Here is a 15,191-nt window from a genome sequence, read left to right as displayed (position 1 = left end):
TCACTCTCCTTCCAATACCATGAAGAGAGGCAGCACTAGAGGGCGTGGGCGCCATGCTCAGGAGCAGCCAAGGAATCACTGAGGTGGCTTCACTTTATCCCTAAACGGCTGAAGAACTGGGAGCAGATGTTCTCTGGTCTGAGGGCTGGGAAGGGCTTTCCCCCTCCTCCCAGCGAGGGAGGTTTGGAGTCCTTTCAGGGCCAGCAGCAATTAGTCTGTCAGCCATTCGCTAATGCCAAGTGATCATCAGGGGCAGGACCTAGAGGTTCTGGCCAGGTCGCGTTATTCCCCACTAAGCAGTATGGAGTCTCCGCAGAAAAGGTGATGTGAAAATGCTGTGCGTTTCTGTCCCACATCTGTTTTTGTTTATTTGTTAATTTATAGTGCCCATATGTCTGCTGATTGCTTCAGAGAAAACAGATCCATCCCCCAGAGAGCTTACAATCCAAGGGATGGACATGACAAGTGAGGGTATAACGTACACAAGGGATGGGGTAAGGAAGGACACTGGTTAAGTGGATGTTCAGCTGGGCATATGTACATCTTGGTGGTTTCTGTTAGTTTGTTCTTTAAGCTTAAAACGGTCACGTTTGGTAGGTGCTGGTGTGGAAGTGTGTCTTTTGGAGGGATCGGAATCCTGTGAGGCCCATGATTTGCTTGTCATTTTGGAAGGGTGCCCCAAGTATAAGGGGAAGCTTGCAGAAGGCATGGAAACATTTATGAAAGAAGGCAAGAGGTGTCCCAGCTGATCTCTCTGGCAGAGTGCTTGGGATGGTCACCAGGAGACCCGGTCAGAAATGTAGGCAGGGGAATGTGCGATCTAAGTCCTTGAAAGCAAGAACAAGAAGATCACATACAAAATGAATTACACCTCACAAGGGAATTTCCCACGGCCACACAGCATGTCTTTGTCAGAGCTGGGCCTGGATCCCTTTCTGCACTCAAACCCTTTATGAAGACCCACTTCATCCATGAGGCCCCCAGCTTCCCCCCACCCCCCCAAGGTAAGAATGATTTTATTTTGCATATACACTCAGTTCCCTGCATTCCCAACACATCTTGTCTTTCTGTACCTCCTAGACTACAAGCTCTCCTAGGTGGGGAGTACGTTGTGTTTCTGTTGCTTGCCCTGTCTGAGCAGCTTGCTGGTCTCCTGATTGGCAGTCCTGTACTGGAACCAGGAGGATAGCCGCCTTGGCACCGTGCAAAGGAGAGGAACTAGTTAGCGATGATGGCTTGTTAAGCAGATATGTGACTAAAAGGTGACAAAGACTTTCTTAACAGCTCCTCTGCTGCCACTCACTGAAAAACAGGAAATGTCTGTATCCCCAGTGCAAGGGCTCTGACTTGATTCTGGTTATATGGATCATCTCCGAAGCTAATTACCCCCTTACGGAGTAATTTCAACTGTGTATTTCCTTCATAGAAAGACTTTTTAAGGAAAAGCCCCTAGAGAATCAGGCAATACAGTTTTTATAATCCTCCGAGGAGCTTTAATTCCTGATTTTACGTGACCAAAGAGGTACATGTAAAGGTTCCCATAGGTCCATATTATTTTCAGATTTCAAAATACATGTGTTTTCCTCATCCTTTAGAAACCAAGCCCTGCTGTTGACACGGCTTCCTCTGATAATCTTGGCCAGAAATCTTTTCCGTCTTTTGGGTATTTTCAAGTGCATTACGGCATCATTCCTCCCAACTGCTTATCTCAACAGAATCTCCCCACGCCCCCATCCTCTGATATACTTGCTTGTGGTTTGGCTACCCGAGTGCGCTGACATGTGTCCCATCCAGTCGGTGTAACTGGTCCCGTGTCTGACAGTGGGGAGCAGATCGAAATCCTTCTCTTCAACCAACAATTGAAGAGGGTTTGGTGTACTAGAGTCTGACTAAAAGGATTAACAGTTATGTCTAAATAGACACATTCCAAGTGCAGCTGAACAGTTCCTGCAGAATCACAGGCAGGTAACACAATTGCCCCAAGAAGAAGGGTCTATTCTCAGTGCAACTTTACCATCTTTAATTCATTGGGGGAATAAAACTACATTTTTGCAAACTTAAACATCAGGAAATTAAAAAGCTGAGGCTGCTTTATAATTCTGCCACTGTAGTATGGTAATTTTTAATTGTATGGTTACATATTTCCCAAATAATATATCCTCTGGTTTATCTGCAACACAAATGTGTGTGAACCTGCAGCACTATATGTGCCAGTTAAACAGTTCCTATAAGTCATTTATATGAAGAGGACACAGACTTGGAGAAAATTCTACAGGTGAAATATTATAGCGTAGTGAAAATGCATGCTTGACATGTATAAGAAGATGATTGTATGCTCTTCAAGGCAGGGGCCATGTCTTTCTATGCGTTTGTACAGCACATGAACAATGAGGTCTTTCATCCTGACTGGGGTCTCTGCATGCTACTGCAATACGAGTAATGAATTCAGGGCTGTCTAGCCCTGTCTGGAAGGCTGTACTGAGCCATTATAGCATTGAAATTAGTGTAAGTGTACAAGGATGTCAAGATTAATCTGAGGTGATCCGTGTGTATCTAGGGTTCTAATTGTATTTGAAAAATAGTATGTGTGGTCATGTTATTGGAGATTATCATACTGGATATGTACAAAGGGACTTGTGACCTAAGACTGCATTGTCATCCTTAACCGGGGTATCTTTGGAACACCCAACCTTGCCAACTTAAGGCTGCATAAACACACGGTCTTGATATTTCCATAATTCTTTCTACTTCTTCCCTTGGAGGATCTCAAAGCACTTTGCAAATGTTTAATTCATGAAAAACTTACAACTCCCTTGTGAGTCAGTTAAGGATTATTAGACCCGTTTTACAGCTGGATAGCCTGAAGCACAGCTAGAGTAAGTGATTTCTTGTTCAAGACTGCACTGTGAGTTGATAGCAGAGCTAGGAATGGCGTATGGGAGACCTGGCCCTCCCAGTCCTGTCCTCTGATTACCAGACCATATTTCCTCTATTATTATGCAAGGCGAGAACACACTGATTAGGACTTCTAAATAAGTCCCTTGGAAGGGGGAAGATGAGGTCACTGTTTGGATTTCTGTATTGTACAAGTAGAGGAATCCAAAGGGAAACATCTTCCTTAGCCTTGTTTAGTAAATCTAACACGCAGCTGTAATTTACAAGGAAATGAATCGGAAGAGGAATTTTGTGACCTCAGCTGTGTAGGTAGAGTGGATTGGGATGTTACCAGAATGTCTAGGTTTCTTGCATTCCGTTTCACAGCTTGGTTATTACTGTAGACAATGCATCAATTTACCCTCTTTTTCCCTCTCCTTATCTCCTCCCACTGTGTTCACCTTTGGGTTTACATATCCTGCTGGGGCGCGATTTGCCTGCTGCCGTTGTTTGTTTACACTACAATATGTGCGGTTCTACTCTAAGAACAGCAGCATGAGGTTCCATAAGAATTTTTTGTGACACCCTATCACGTTTGCTAAGCAAATATTAGAAAAATGTTTGTCCTGACGGCCAGGGCTATTGGCCCAGCCCAGGATCTGAAAGTAAAGCATGTCCTTTGTGGCTGTTATATCACCAGTAATTAAAATCTTTCTGGCCAAATTTTTATCTGGTGCACCTGTGCAACTCTGTAATCTTCAGATTCTGCCATGAGTTACATCTGTGTTCAGTGGGGTTGAACAGGTGTAACTGAAGGCAAAATTTGGCTCTGCACTTAGAGTTTACTTGCAAGTCTGTTATGATGCATGAGCCAGATTAGAATCCAGCTCAGTCTCTGGGAGCTGTGTATGCTCTTTAAGACTGACAAGAGTGGTCAGCGATAAAAATGTATTGTTTCTAAAATAAGAAAATAGAATTCTGGATACATAGGGTTCACATCTGTTGAGTAAGATGACATCTTCCTGTTTTTAACTGAAACCACATTTGAATTTAAAGAGAAATAAAAGCTGAAATTGTCTATTTGCTGAGATCTTTGGCACAAGCTCTTGGCAGAAAGTTTATAAAGCAACCTGGGATGTTTAACACCTTTTTAACTGAAGTGCCTCATTTCTGAATTCAAGAGGAAAAAAAAATTAATAAATACAACGGCATATATTCGATAAATGTGCAGGAGTGTCTAAATAATGTCTTGGAATCCATATTTTGACGGTTACTTAAAAGCAAAGTAATTTTAGATTTATACAGTAGGACTTTTATAGTGAAGTGCTCTTTTGTTTTCTTGTCCAAAAACAGCTTTATAAGCAGGGATTCACTATAATAGGCAAAGACCTATCTGGAAAAGATCCCTCACCTTTTATACCGAAAAAGTAGTGGCAGCACCTCTTTTCGCCCTCTCCATTTGCAGAGCTGAAGCAGTAGTAGCAAAACTGGTTCCTCTTCACTCCTTTCAGGAAACAGCTGCATCAAGGCTGGAAGACAGATTCCTCCTTTCCCCTTCTTCTATAGGTTACTCCCAAACCCCTGTCCTTGTCTGCTTAGTCAGAACAGAGGGGCGGGAGAAGGAGCTGATGCCTATGGAATGCAGCGTTTAGCATCTAACTGGTGGATAACGTATTTTCCAAGGTGTCTAGCACAGTAGAATCTGCTTATAGGAGAGTGAAAAATAGCTTTACTATACTGATTGCAGTAACCAGAATTAAAGTCCTTTTCAGACATGCTGCCACCATTCAGGAATCTAATTCTGCTTCACAATAAATGGAATTTTCATGCTTGAAGTTTACTTATAAGTGGGTTCTTCAGTTTAGGATTAATGTACATATGCCATTACATCCTTGTAATGTAACGTGAGGGTCCAAGAGGAAATGAAGGAGAACAATGAATAGCAGAAAAGGAACAAGCTATTTGGGAAAGAAAAGACTGAATGTTTGAGATCTTTCTTCTGGATAATAGGGTCTGTTGAATTAATGTGGCTGGAATATATAGGCCAAAGGTGTTAATATAACCCAGTTACTGTCTAACTTAGTGTTAAACGTGGGAGAATTGGCTACAGAACAGTGGGAACAGTTTTTAAAAATACAGTGCTTAAACTAAAAACACCACTACAGCCATTACTTGCTGTGTTGTCTGTTTGGTCCCAGTCCTGCAAACAGTTATGCACATGCCCCGCTCCAGTGTTTAGTCTACACCCCTGATCCTACAAGCTCCTCGGAGCAGAGATCTTGTCATCTTTAATGTCTATAAAGTGCTGTGCACATCTGTTTGTCTGCTGTGCTTCTTTACATCAGCGTTGGACCTGGGGTCGAAAGACACTAGGCAGCCAGGAGCTTTTTCTTGCTTGGCAAGTTTTACTCCCTCCAAGGGAGTGGTACAAACTCATCTCTGCAAGGAGGACCTAAAGTAGCAGTCATGAGACCAGATTCTCTAAATCTCATTGGTACGGTTCCTCAACAAGGAAATCACCTCTCCACTCTGACAGAGCAAAGAGTTAGGAGGTAGGATGCATAGGGTTTTAAGGCCAGAAAGGACCCTTATGATCATGTAATCTGACGTCTTGTAACACAGACCATAGATATACTCAGTAATTTCTGCACCAATCCCAACTTCTATTATTTAGGAGAGCATCTATTAAAAATAGGGCTGTCAAGCCATTAAAAAAAATTAATTGCAATTAATAGCATGATTGAAAAATTAATCACGCTGTTAAACAATAATAGAATATCATTTATTTAAATATTTTTCTATCCCAAAAAGTGCGGACCGATGCATCTTCATTTTCATCATCTGAGTCAGATGCCACCAGCAGAAGGTTGATTTTCTTTTTTGGTAGTTCCGGTTCTGTAGTTTCCACATCAGTGTTGCTCTTTTAAGAGGTCTGAAAGCATGCTCCACACCTCCTTCCTCTCAGATTTTGAAAGATAGTTCAGATTCTTAAATCTTGGATCAGGTGCTGTAGCTATCTTTAGAAATTTCATATTGGTACCTTCTTTGCGTTTTGTCAGATCTGCAGTGAAAATGTTCTTTAAAAGAACAACGTGCTGGGTCATCATCCAAGACTACTTTAACACGAAATATATTGCAGAATGCAGGTAAAACAGAGCAGAAGACATACCATTCTCCCCCAAGGAGTTCAGTCACAAAATTAATTAACACATTATTTTTTTAATCAGCGTTATCAGCATGGAAGCATGTCCTCTGGAATGGTGGCCGAAGCATGAAGGGTCATATGAACGTTTAGCACATCTGGCATGTAAATACCTTCCAATGCCTGCTACAAACGTGCCATGCTAACGCTTCTTCTCACTTTCAGGTGACATTGTAAGAAAGAAGCAGGCAACATTTATCTTCCGTAAATGTAAACAAAATTGTTTCTTTTAGAGATTGGCTGAACAAGAAGTGGGACTGAGTGGACTTGTAGGCCCTAAAATTTTACATTGTTTTGTGTTTGAGTGCAGTTATGTAACCAAAAAAAAAATCTACATTTGTAAGTTGCATTTTCACGATAAAGAGATCGCACTCCAGTACTTGTATGAGGTGAATTGAAAAATACTATTTCTTTTGTTTATCATTTTTACAGTGCAAATATTTGTAATAAAAATAAAATAAAGTGAGCATTGTACACTTTGTATTCTGTGTTGTAATTGAAATCAATATATTTGATAATGTAGAAGAACATCCAAAAATGTTTAATAAATGTCAGTTGGCATTCTATTGTTTAACAGTGTGATTAAAACTGAGATTAATCACGATTAATTTTTTTAACTGCATGAGTTAACTGCGATTAATCGACAGTCCTTATTCAAAATATGTTCAGCCTTATTCTACTATGCCATCCTCAGTGCCACTGTACTTTTTATTCCACGCCATTCTGATAGTCATGTAAGTGACAACTCCTGTTAAGTCACATAACAGGGAAGCTGAGACATGGGGAGGTAAAGTGACTTGACCAAGGTGTTATAGTGAGTCAGCGGCAGAGGTTGAACTAGACTCTGGATCTTCTAAATCCCGATCTTGTCCTTGAGGCATTAAGAACAGCTTTCTCTCCTGTTCAGAGTTCACCTGAACCTATTTGAACTAACACAAGATCCACTGTTGCTTACATAGTAACCACCAGTTATTTTGTAGATGATTGATTTGTTACTACCTCGCTTTCCCTCCTAGAAACATGTGGGACCCACTTTTTCTGACTGGACTTCTGTGCTACTAACTCAGCTCTTACTCTCCTCTGCTGTTGTCAAGTTTCTGTGTGTCTTTTAACAACTGCCCCTTTCCCTACCAAAGGTGGGTGCATTTCAGTGGTGGGTGAAATATTTCCTATACGTAGTTGGTCACTCACTTTGGCTGAAAGGTGCTAGGTAAGTATAAGGTAACATGGGGGGAAATCCTGACCCCACTGAAGTCAATTGGCCTTTTGCCACTGACTTCAGAGGATCCAGGATTTCACACTGTAAGGTTGTTATTCTGCTGACCTGTTGAAATCAGCTTTTTGTTTTTTAAAAAAAGTAAAAAAAAATTGAATATCAGTAAATGCTTAGCACTTCAAAGCATGTTTCTTGGGGTGCAAAAACTTAAGTAATTCTGCATCTCACCTTTCTAGAGGTTGGACAGAAGCCATGTGTATAGTTCTAGGATGTTTCCATGGTTTCTTAATCAGGTACAACACAGAAGGGGAGGAGGAACATTTCTGGCACTTAACTGCCCTTCCAGATGATTTACGATTTTACATAAGCTTTCCCTAAACTGAAGGGATTTTTTTTAGGGTTGGCACCTCCTTCCCTGTCTCCATGCCCTGCTAGTTTTGTGTTCAGTGGCCCATGGTTATTAAAATTCTTATCAATACAGGAATTTCTGTGGAGTGTGCTTGTTTTCTGGGATCACAAATGCCTTCTGAAGTTATGGGCTTAGCCAAAGAACAAGTTTCTGTGCCATGTTTTGAAAAATAAATGTATAAGGTTCAGTTAATATTCACATTCAATTACAGTAATTAAATTGTCAGAATCAGAACTTGCCAAGGGAATTAACAAACCCTTTCCTGGTTTGCCCCAGGGTTAGTGGCGCTCTGTCCATGAGGACATTTTGTATATCAGTGAGGGCCAGTTTTGGCTTGTGTCTATTGCTGAGAAAACTGGGAGACCGTTTGTCATTTTGTAGCGCAAGGTGTCAAAATCGTCTTGCAGGTAGATGGAAAAAGAAAAGAAAGTGACCCGTTTAAATTTGCCTTACCGGGGCAGCTATTTTTGATCTGCACCAATGTTGCTTGATAGGACTCAAATTGGAAGGTACCTTGTTACAAAGACTGGGCTGTGCTAACAATCTAACAATTTATTCTGTGGATTCTGCCTTGTCAAGCTTTTCCTGCATCTTCCCCCATCAAATGTAGAAAAATTGTGGGGGGAGGGGCAGGAATTTCAGCTTTAAATAACATTTCTTAATAACAGAGTCCTACAGTTGCATTAACTGTGCTTAAATTCCCCCTTTTAAACAAGGTGTATTCCTAGAGGAAAAAGTACCTAATTTTTTTAAGTGCCCATGCAAACATTACTGGAATCTCAAGTGTAACGTTATTTTCGTTCCACTAGAATAACTCTCTTGAGAGCAGATATGAGGAAGTAGCCACTCTTGATGCGTCGCTAATGACACAAACCTGCAAATTCTTGCTCACACGAGTAAATATTACTGACATGAGTAAAGATCTGTACCTGGAAATCCTCACTTAAAAACTTAGAAAACCCCACGTCAGCTAGCCAGTTAAATATCATACCCTAAAGAGGACTGAGACCACTCGTGTATGCCACCAAACAACAACTACAGTATTTGAGATCAGTGGTTTTATATTCTCCCCGTTCACTGCTGCCCTTCACCCTGTGCAGCAGTTTAAATCGATGTGGCTATAAAATGCTAGCTACCATTCTGATTTGCTTGCATTTTACACCCACTTTGTACTGGTACAAGATAAGAACGGCCATACTGGGCCAAGGGTCCATCTAGCCCAGTATCCTGTCTTCCGACAATGGCCAATGCCAGGTGCCCCAGAAGGAATGAACAGAACAAACAATCGAGTGATCCACCCCCTACTGTCCACTCACAGCTTCTGGCTGTCAGAGGCTATGGACACCCAGAGCACAGGGTTGCATCCATGACCATCTTAACTAATAGCCATAGATGGACCTATCCTCCATGAACTTACCTAATTCTTTTTTTAATCCAGTTATACTTTTGGCCTTCACAACATCACCTGGCAACGAGTTCCACAGGTTGACTGTTTGTTATGTGAAGAAATACTTTAGTTTTTGGGGGGGCGGGATAGCTCAGTGGTTTGAGCATTGGCCTGCTAAACCCAGGGTTGTGAGTTCAATCCTTAAGGGATCTGGAGCAAAATCAGTACTTCATCCTGCTAGTGAAGGCAGGGGGCTGGACTCAATGACCTTTCAGGGGCCCTTCCAGTTCTCTGGGATAGGTAGATCTCCATTTAAAAAAAAATTGTTTTAAACCAGCTGCCTATTAATTTCTTTAGGTGGCCCCTGGTTCTCATGTTGTTATGAGGAGTAAATAACACTTCCTTATTCACTTTGTCCACACCAGTCATCATTTTTTAGATCTCTATTATTTCCCCCCTTAGTTGTATCCTTTCCAAGCTGAAAAGTTCCAGTCTTTTCAATCTCTCCTCAAATGGAAGCTGTTATTTTTGTTGTCCTTCCCTGTACCTTTTCTAATTCTAATATATCTCTTTTGAGACGGGGTGACCATAACTGCATGAAGTATTCAAGGTGTAGGTATACCGTAGATTTATATAGTGGCATTATGCTATTTACTGTCTTATCGATCTCTTTCCTCATAATTCCCAATGTTCGGCTAGCTTTTTTGACTGCCATTGCACAGTGAGTGGATGTTTTCAGAGAATTATTCACAGTGACTCCAAGATCTGTTTCTTGTTTGTTTGTAAATAATGGACATCTTAACATGCTTTGTATTTTCAACCCAGTTTATTTCTATCGCTTTATTAAAAAGTTAATCCTTTTCTTAATCCAGTATGTCCATTACTCAACTCAGTGGTTATTTGCTTCTTATTTTATATAGATTGTCTAGATACAGAATCTCTTCTCCAAACTGTGCGTGTGTAGAACCGCTGTTGAGTTCAGCAGTGGTTCTTGGTGTGAAAGCCTTGCTAAATCTGGCCTGTAATGGAGTTTGTTCTTTCTGATAGTTTTGCTGTGTGTGTAATATATATTATATTAAGGGAACATTAAGGTTGCAAAGTCAAGCACTCAAAATTTAAGAAATGCCAGAATGAAGGTTGCTTGAGCATTATTGAAAAAATGTATTATTTTCCCCCTAGCCTCATTATCAGAAACAGTGAGCCATTTTTGCTGACATCTTCCCAGAATGTGCAGCCTGAGGCGGACACATGGCATGGAAAATGTCAGCCTGCAAAGTTAGAAAAAACAGAAAACGGTCTTATAATGAGAAGCGTCAGGCAACCTTAATGAACTATATTAAGTAGTGCGGTACTATGGTCAAATGCGAAATGATACGAAACAGTTATGAAAGAACTTTTCAAATGATCACAGGTGTTAGATGAGTTACCTCAATCTCCTCCTGCCAGTGCTGGAGTGTTCCCTACAACATATGTTCTCGTGCTTTAAGTATCTTCCGAGGATGAGATTTCCACCTCTTCCCTTGGGAGAGTATGCCACAGATTAATAGCGCTCACTATATTTTTTCCTCACCACTTTGCATCTTGTGGAGACATTTGTACCTGTGCAAAGTGGGTGTAATACACTTTGGATTTGGGAGCATTTTAAACATGCTTTGCATTTGCATAGATGACTGCATATGGTGCAAACCAATAAAGAATCAGGCCCTCTTAAGTCTAAATATTCCTTGCCTTAATTTTATCTCCTTATTCCTCAGTATACCAAAATATTGGCAATGTTCTCAAAAACTGTAGTATGGTCTCTCCTTTCCCTTGCCAATTTAAGAAGGTGAGTTGGTTGGTTCCCTGTCCCCTTCACACTGCACTAATTTCTAGATCCTGTTCCCACTGAAATCCATGGGACTTCTGCCATGACTTTCAGAGATGGGGCTAGGGTCTGACCGGAGATACTTTTCTTGTTTTCTCTCTTTAGATGTTGAAATGCAAAAAAAACCCTTTAAATCCATATGCTGAAAATCTTTTCCCTGATGGCCTTTAAATTATTTCCCGCAGGAGGACAACACCTGTGCGGATTCCCCGGAAGAGGACAGAAAAGAAGACCATGGGATACCCAACCCAGTGGACCATAGTAATACAGTGACCAGCACCATGACGGTGCAAGAGTATTTTGCCAAGCGCATGGCAAAACTGAAGAAATTCCAGAAAGAACCAGAGAGTGAGTTAGCTGATCCTGGCACGACCGTGGCTGAAGACTTAGAGTCTTCACAAGGACGGAAAACCAAATCCAAAAAGAAAAAGAAAAGCCAGAAAAATGCTGAGGCAGAGAACGTGGACAGTTATGAAGAACCAAAGGTGAAACGCTCCAGAACAGATGGCTTGTGGGAAGAAGAACTGGAGACAGCAAACACTGAATACCAACCAGGGAAAAAGAAAAAGAAAGCTAAAGATCCACGCAACGGTGAAGATGTCAGTTGTGATGGAAATTCTTGTGTTTTCCCAGGGAGTGGAGAAATTTACCCTGGAACATCTGACGGGGAAAATCTTGGTGAAGAAGACTCCGAGACAAAGCAAAAGAAACCATATAAGAAAAAACACAAAAAGCAGAAAAAAGAGGCAGCTGAGTGTGTCGACGGAATGCAGAGAAAAAAGAAGAAACATTTGAGTTAACTTAGCAGCATCTTGGACTTAAGAATGAGTTAGATGTTGACATGTTGAATATGAAGCCTTCTGTAAATGCTAGCCAGACATCAAAATGTAGTTCATCCCATGTGTAGCACTGTCTCTATCAGTACTGAAACCTCAGACTCTTTAAACACAGCTCTTGTTGGCAGGGCGGGAATACATTGTCTCGTCATAGGTGGGGATGAAGCCTGCTATTAACTGTTGTGCATAACAGTGCTGTGGGCTAGGCTTTCCCCAGGTCTGCAAAGCATGGCTTACATGTAGTTAGGCTCTGCCTGTGCTCAAGTAACTAACACACACACACACACACACACACTAACACACACACTAACACACACACACACACGCGCTATACTTCAGCACAGAGGACCTAAACCTACTCTTCCTTACACTGGTATCATTTCACTGAAGTCAGTCACCAGTTGCTAGTGTGAGAAAAGAACAGGACTGCGTTATAATAGAAAATGCCTACAGATCACTACCCTATCCACTGTCCTCTTCCCAGCCTTGCAAAAATTTAATTCAGTTGCCTTTTTTATCATCCCTGCTTTCTTTTGTGCCCATGCAGTTGCCTTCTGTGAGTCTGAGCATGTACCGTATAGATGTGTAGAACCTTTTCATTGATTTCCTTTTGCAGCTAAAATGAATTTTGCTTCCTCTTAAAATGCCTGCTCTAATTAAAGGATTAGGCCCATGTGTCAGTGCAGGAGAATGGAACGAAATAGTTCCTTTTGTTCCCTAGCCAGTAGTTAACTATTGCCGGGTAGGTATTATGTTGTTACAAAGCTACATAAGAATTCTTTTTAGTAGCCTTGTCTGTGTAGCTTAACTTTGAGTTTCAGGCCACAATTCTGGTATTTACATTGACCCATTCAGTGTTCAAAATGTCACACTTGAGGAGCTTTGTATGTGGCATACCTGTTAGCAAAAAAAATATAAACAAATGTAGCTGTTCGCATGCATTGAGGGAAGGAGTTGCCATTTGTACAAGGAAAACCTAATTGATTAGTACAATTTAGCTATTTAAATTTATTTTTTAAAATTAGCTATACATTAGAAATGGAGGACAGCTAATGTTGGGACACACGACTCCCGTGGAGCAGTTTTGTACACAAGTGTAAATGTTTGAGGACCAGATTCTGGCACGCTTAGATAGAGGGTGGCAGAATCAGGGCCTGAGGAAGCATTTTCCCTTGGACCCTTTTACAAACCTTCAGCCTGATTCCGATTTCATTGACACCAGGGAGGAACTCCACTGAAGTCCGGAGAGTTACTCTGGATTTCAGTCAGTGTAACCAAGTAGCGCTTGGCTTTTAATATTGTTTTATTACAGCTGTGCATTTGACTCTGGGCCAGAGTCTCTTTATATCACCACTCGAAATCTGGAGTAACTCCACTGGCCTTGTCCTGACACATAAAAAGGGAGGGTTTGGTTTTTTTTATTGTGTTAGCGTAACATGATTGAAAATCCCCCTGAGATGCAGGCTAACGTGTATGAACCTGCATTAGCTGGCCGTGCTGTAGCCTGAGAGAAGCCTATGCTGCACCACGGCCCATTAACATTGCTTCAGACCTGTTAACCTTCATCTCAATGGGCCTTTGCAATTGTGTCAAGCTAACACAATTGAAAAATGCAGCCTCTTTGCCCATCCGAACATAGCCATTTCCTGCTGTGGGATTACTCCAGATTTACATCAATGGAACAGCAGCTTTTGGCCGCCTCTACGTTCCACACTGTACTGTTTGGCTTTTAATCCCAGTAACATTTACTTTTCAGTGCTATGCAAATATTGGCCATCATGATGCTGCTATGGCTGGTGCTGCTACATGGCTTTCATAAGCAACATGTCACTTACACAGTGTGAGTCTACTACAGACCTGAGGTAGAAAACAGGGTCATTTTTCTCAGTGAAAGGGGCCAGCCACACATGCTGTGATTTGCGGCGTGAGCGTTCTAAGTGGTGCAGGCCTACTTCTGAGCAGCAAAGCAGAGTAGCACAGGCAACTCATTGCTCCCAATAGGAGTGCTGCCTATTGAGGGCCAAAATCTGACTTTTGACCTTGGTTTTTAGCTCTGCATTGGCTGAGTGTTACTGCATTTATCGTGGATGAATTAAAACTCAAAGATGCTATTAAATGAATACTTTTTTTCCCCAATTAACTTTGATCTTTTGTTTGTTCTCTGTATTGGACTTCACTGAGATGCTAACTGTTCTGGAGGCACAAAAGGCCAGATTCCAATCTCAATCAAAACAAGTGTAAAATCAGGAGTAACTTCTTTTTAAGGCAGTGAATTTACAGCAGTTAAATATAATGTAACTGAGATTAAAATCTGGCCCAAAGATTCTCTGCTTGTACAGGAAGAAGTGTAAATTTCATACTTACCCAGGAAGAGTGTGCAATTTTACGTACTAGAAAGTCCTTCAAAGCTGAAGCAAATCTGGGTTGTCATGAAGAGGAATTTCTTTAACAATGGTCCAAAAGTGGAGAAAGCCTTATGAAAAAGGTCTTCTCTCACTGGCCTCCATTTTTTGCAAGTATAGTTTTGTATTTTGCTGTTTGTTTTATAATTAACTGCTGGTGCAAATGCTGTTAGCACTTACGCCCCAGTCTACCTAATTTCCAGGTGCAGTTAGGTAGCTAGCAACATAGATGCAGTGCGGTGTCCTGTTGAAGTCAGTGGGGCCCCATATGAGTGCCGGGTTCTGCTCCCGCAGAGCACAATGCCAGAATCAAGGAGGTAGCTATTAAAATGTGGTGCTGGCTTTCCAGACTGCTACTGATTATACTGCCATGGTCACAATGAAAAGTGACATTTTCACATGGCCATAGTTGCCTTGATGTAACTCAGAAAGTTACATGTTCCTACGGGGCAGGTTTAAACAGGGTGCGGGATGGAACTGATCTCACAAAGGCAACCAAAATGTCTGACCAAAAAAAAAAAAATCAGAGGTGCGATGTTTTCCTTCATTCTCGTGTATCCTTGCGAAGCCCCTCAAATGTGGTCGAGACACAGAGGAAGATTGTGGAAGAAATTCCAGATCTTAGTAGTATTTATTCCTTTACATTATCGTGGCACTTAGGAGTTGCTCCCATGGACCAGGACCCCACTGTGCACTGGACAAACCTAGATCTATCTACTTATATGGCTTACGGCCCTTCCGATTCCATGGCCATGTAAAGATGTGGACCGTGAACTAAGCACTTGCCCATGAAATCCCATCTCCCCATACTGCTGGGAGTGTCCCAGCTGGCTCCTAACTGCTAGTCCGGGCTGGGCTGGGGAGGGACAGGACTTGTCCTTCCCCTGCACCGCCACTCTCAATGGGGAAATTGGAGCCACCTCCAGAGGCAGCAGTGAGGGTGGCAGCAGCCCTGGAGCTGGGCTTAGCACTTCCATCCATGTAGCTTCTGTCAGCATCTG

The 15,191-nt window shown here is 41.7% G+C and overlaps 1 protein-coding gene across 3 annotated transcripts in view; it reads left to right on the top strand.

Moving 5' to 3' along the window:
- Positions 1-13,939, top strand: part of PINX1 (PIN2 (TERF1) interacting telomerase inhibitor 1) — a 78,137-nt gene extending 64,198 nt beyond the window's left edge. For all 3 annotated transcript variants that reach the window (XM_045010785.1, XM_045010783.1, XM_045010782.1), the window contains one exon: positions 11,138-13,939. In XM_045010785.1, coding sequence (XP_044866720.1) covers positions 11,138-11,752 — 615 coding nt within the window. In that variant the 3' untranslated portion in view covers positions 11,753-13,939. The remainder of the gene's footprint in view (positions 1-11,137) is intronic.
- Positions 13,940-15,191: the final 1,252 nt, after the last annotated feature.

This window comes from Mauremys mutica, chromosome 3 (assembly GCF_020497125.1).
Source record: "Mauremys mutica isolate MM-2020 ecotype Southern chromosome 3, ASM2049712v1, whole genome shotgun sequence".
In the NCBI taxonomy this organism is placed as follows: Eukaryota; Metazoa; Chordata; order Testudines; family Geoemydidae; genus Mauremys; species Mauremys mutica.
This window is presented reverse-complemented; position numbering and strand designations above follow the sequence as displayed.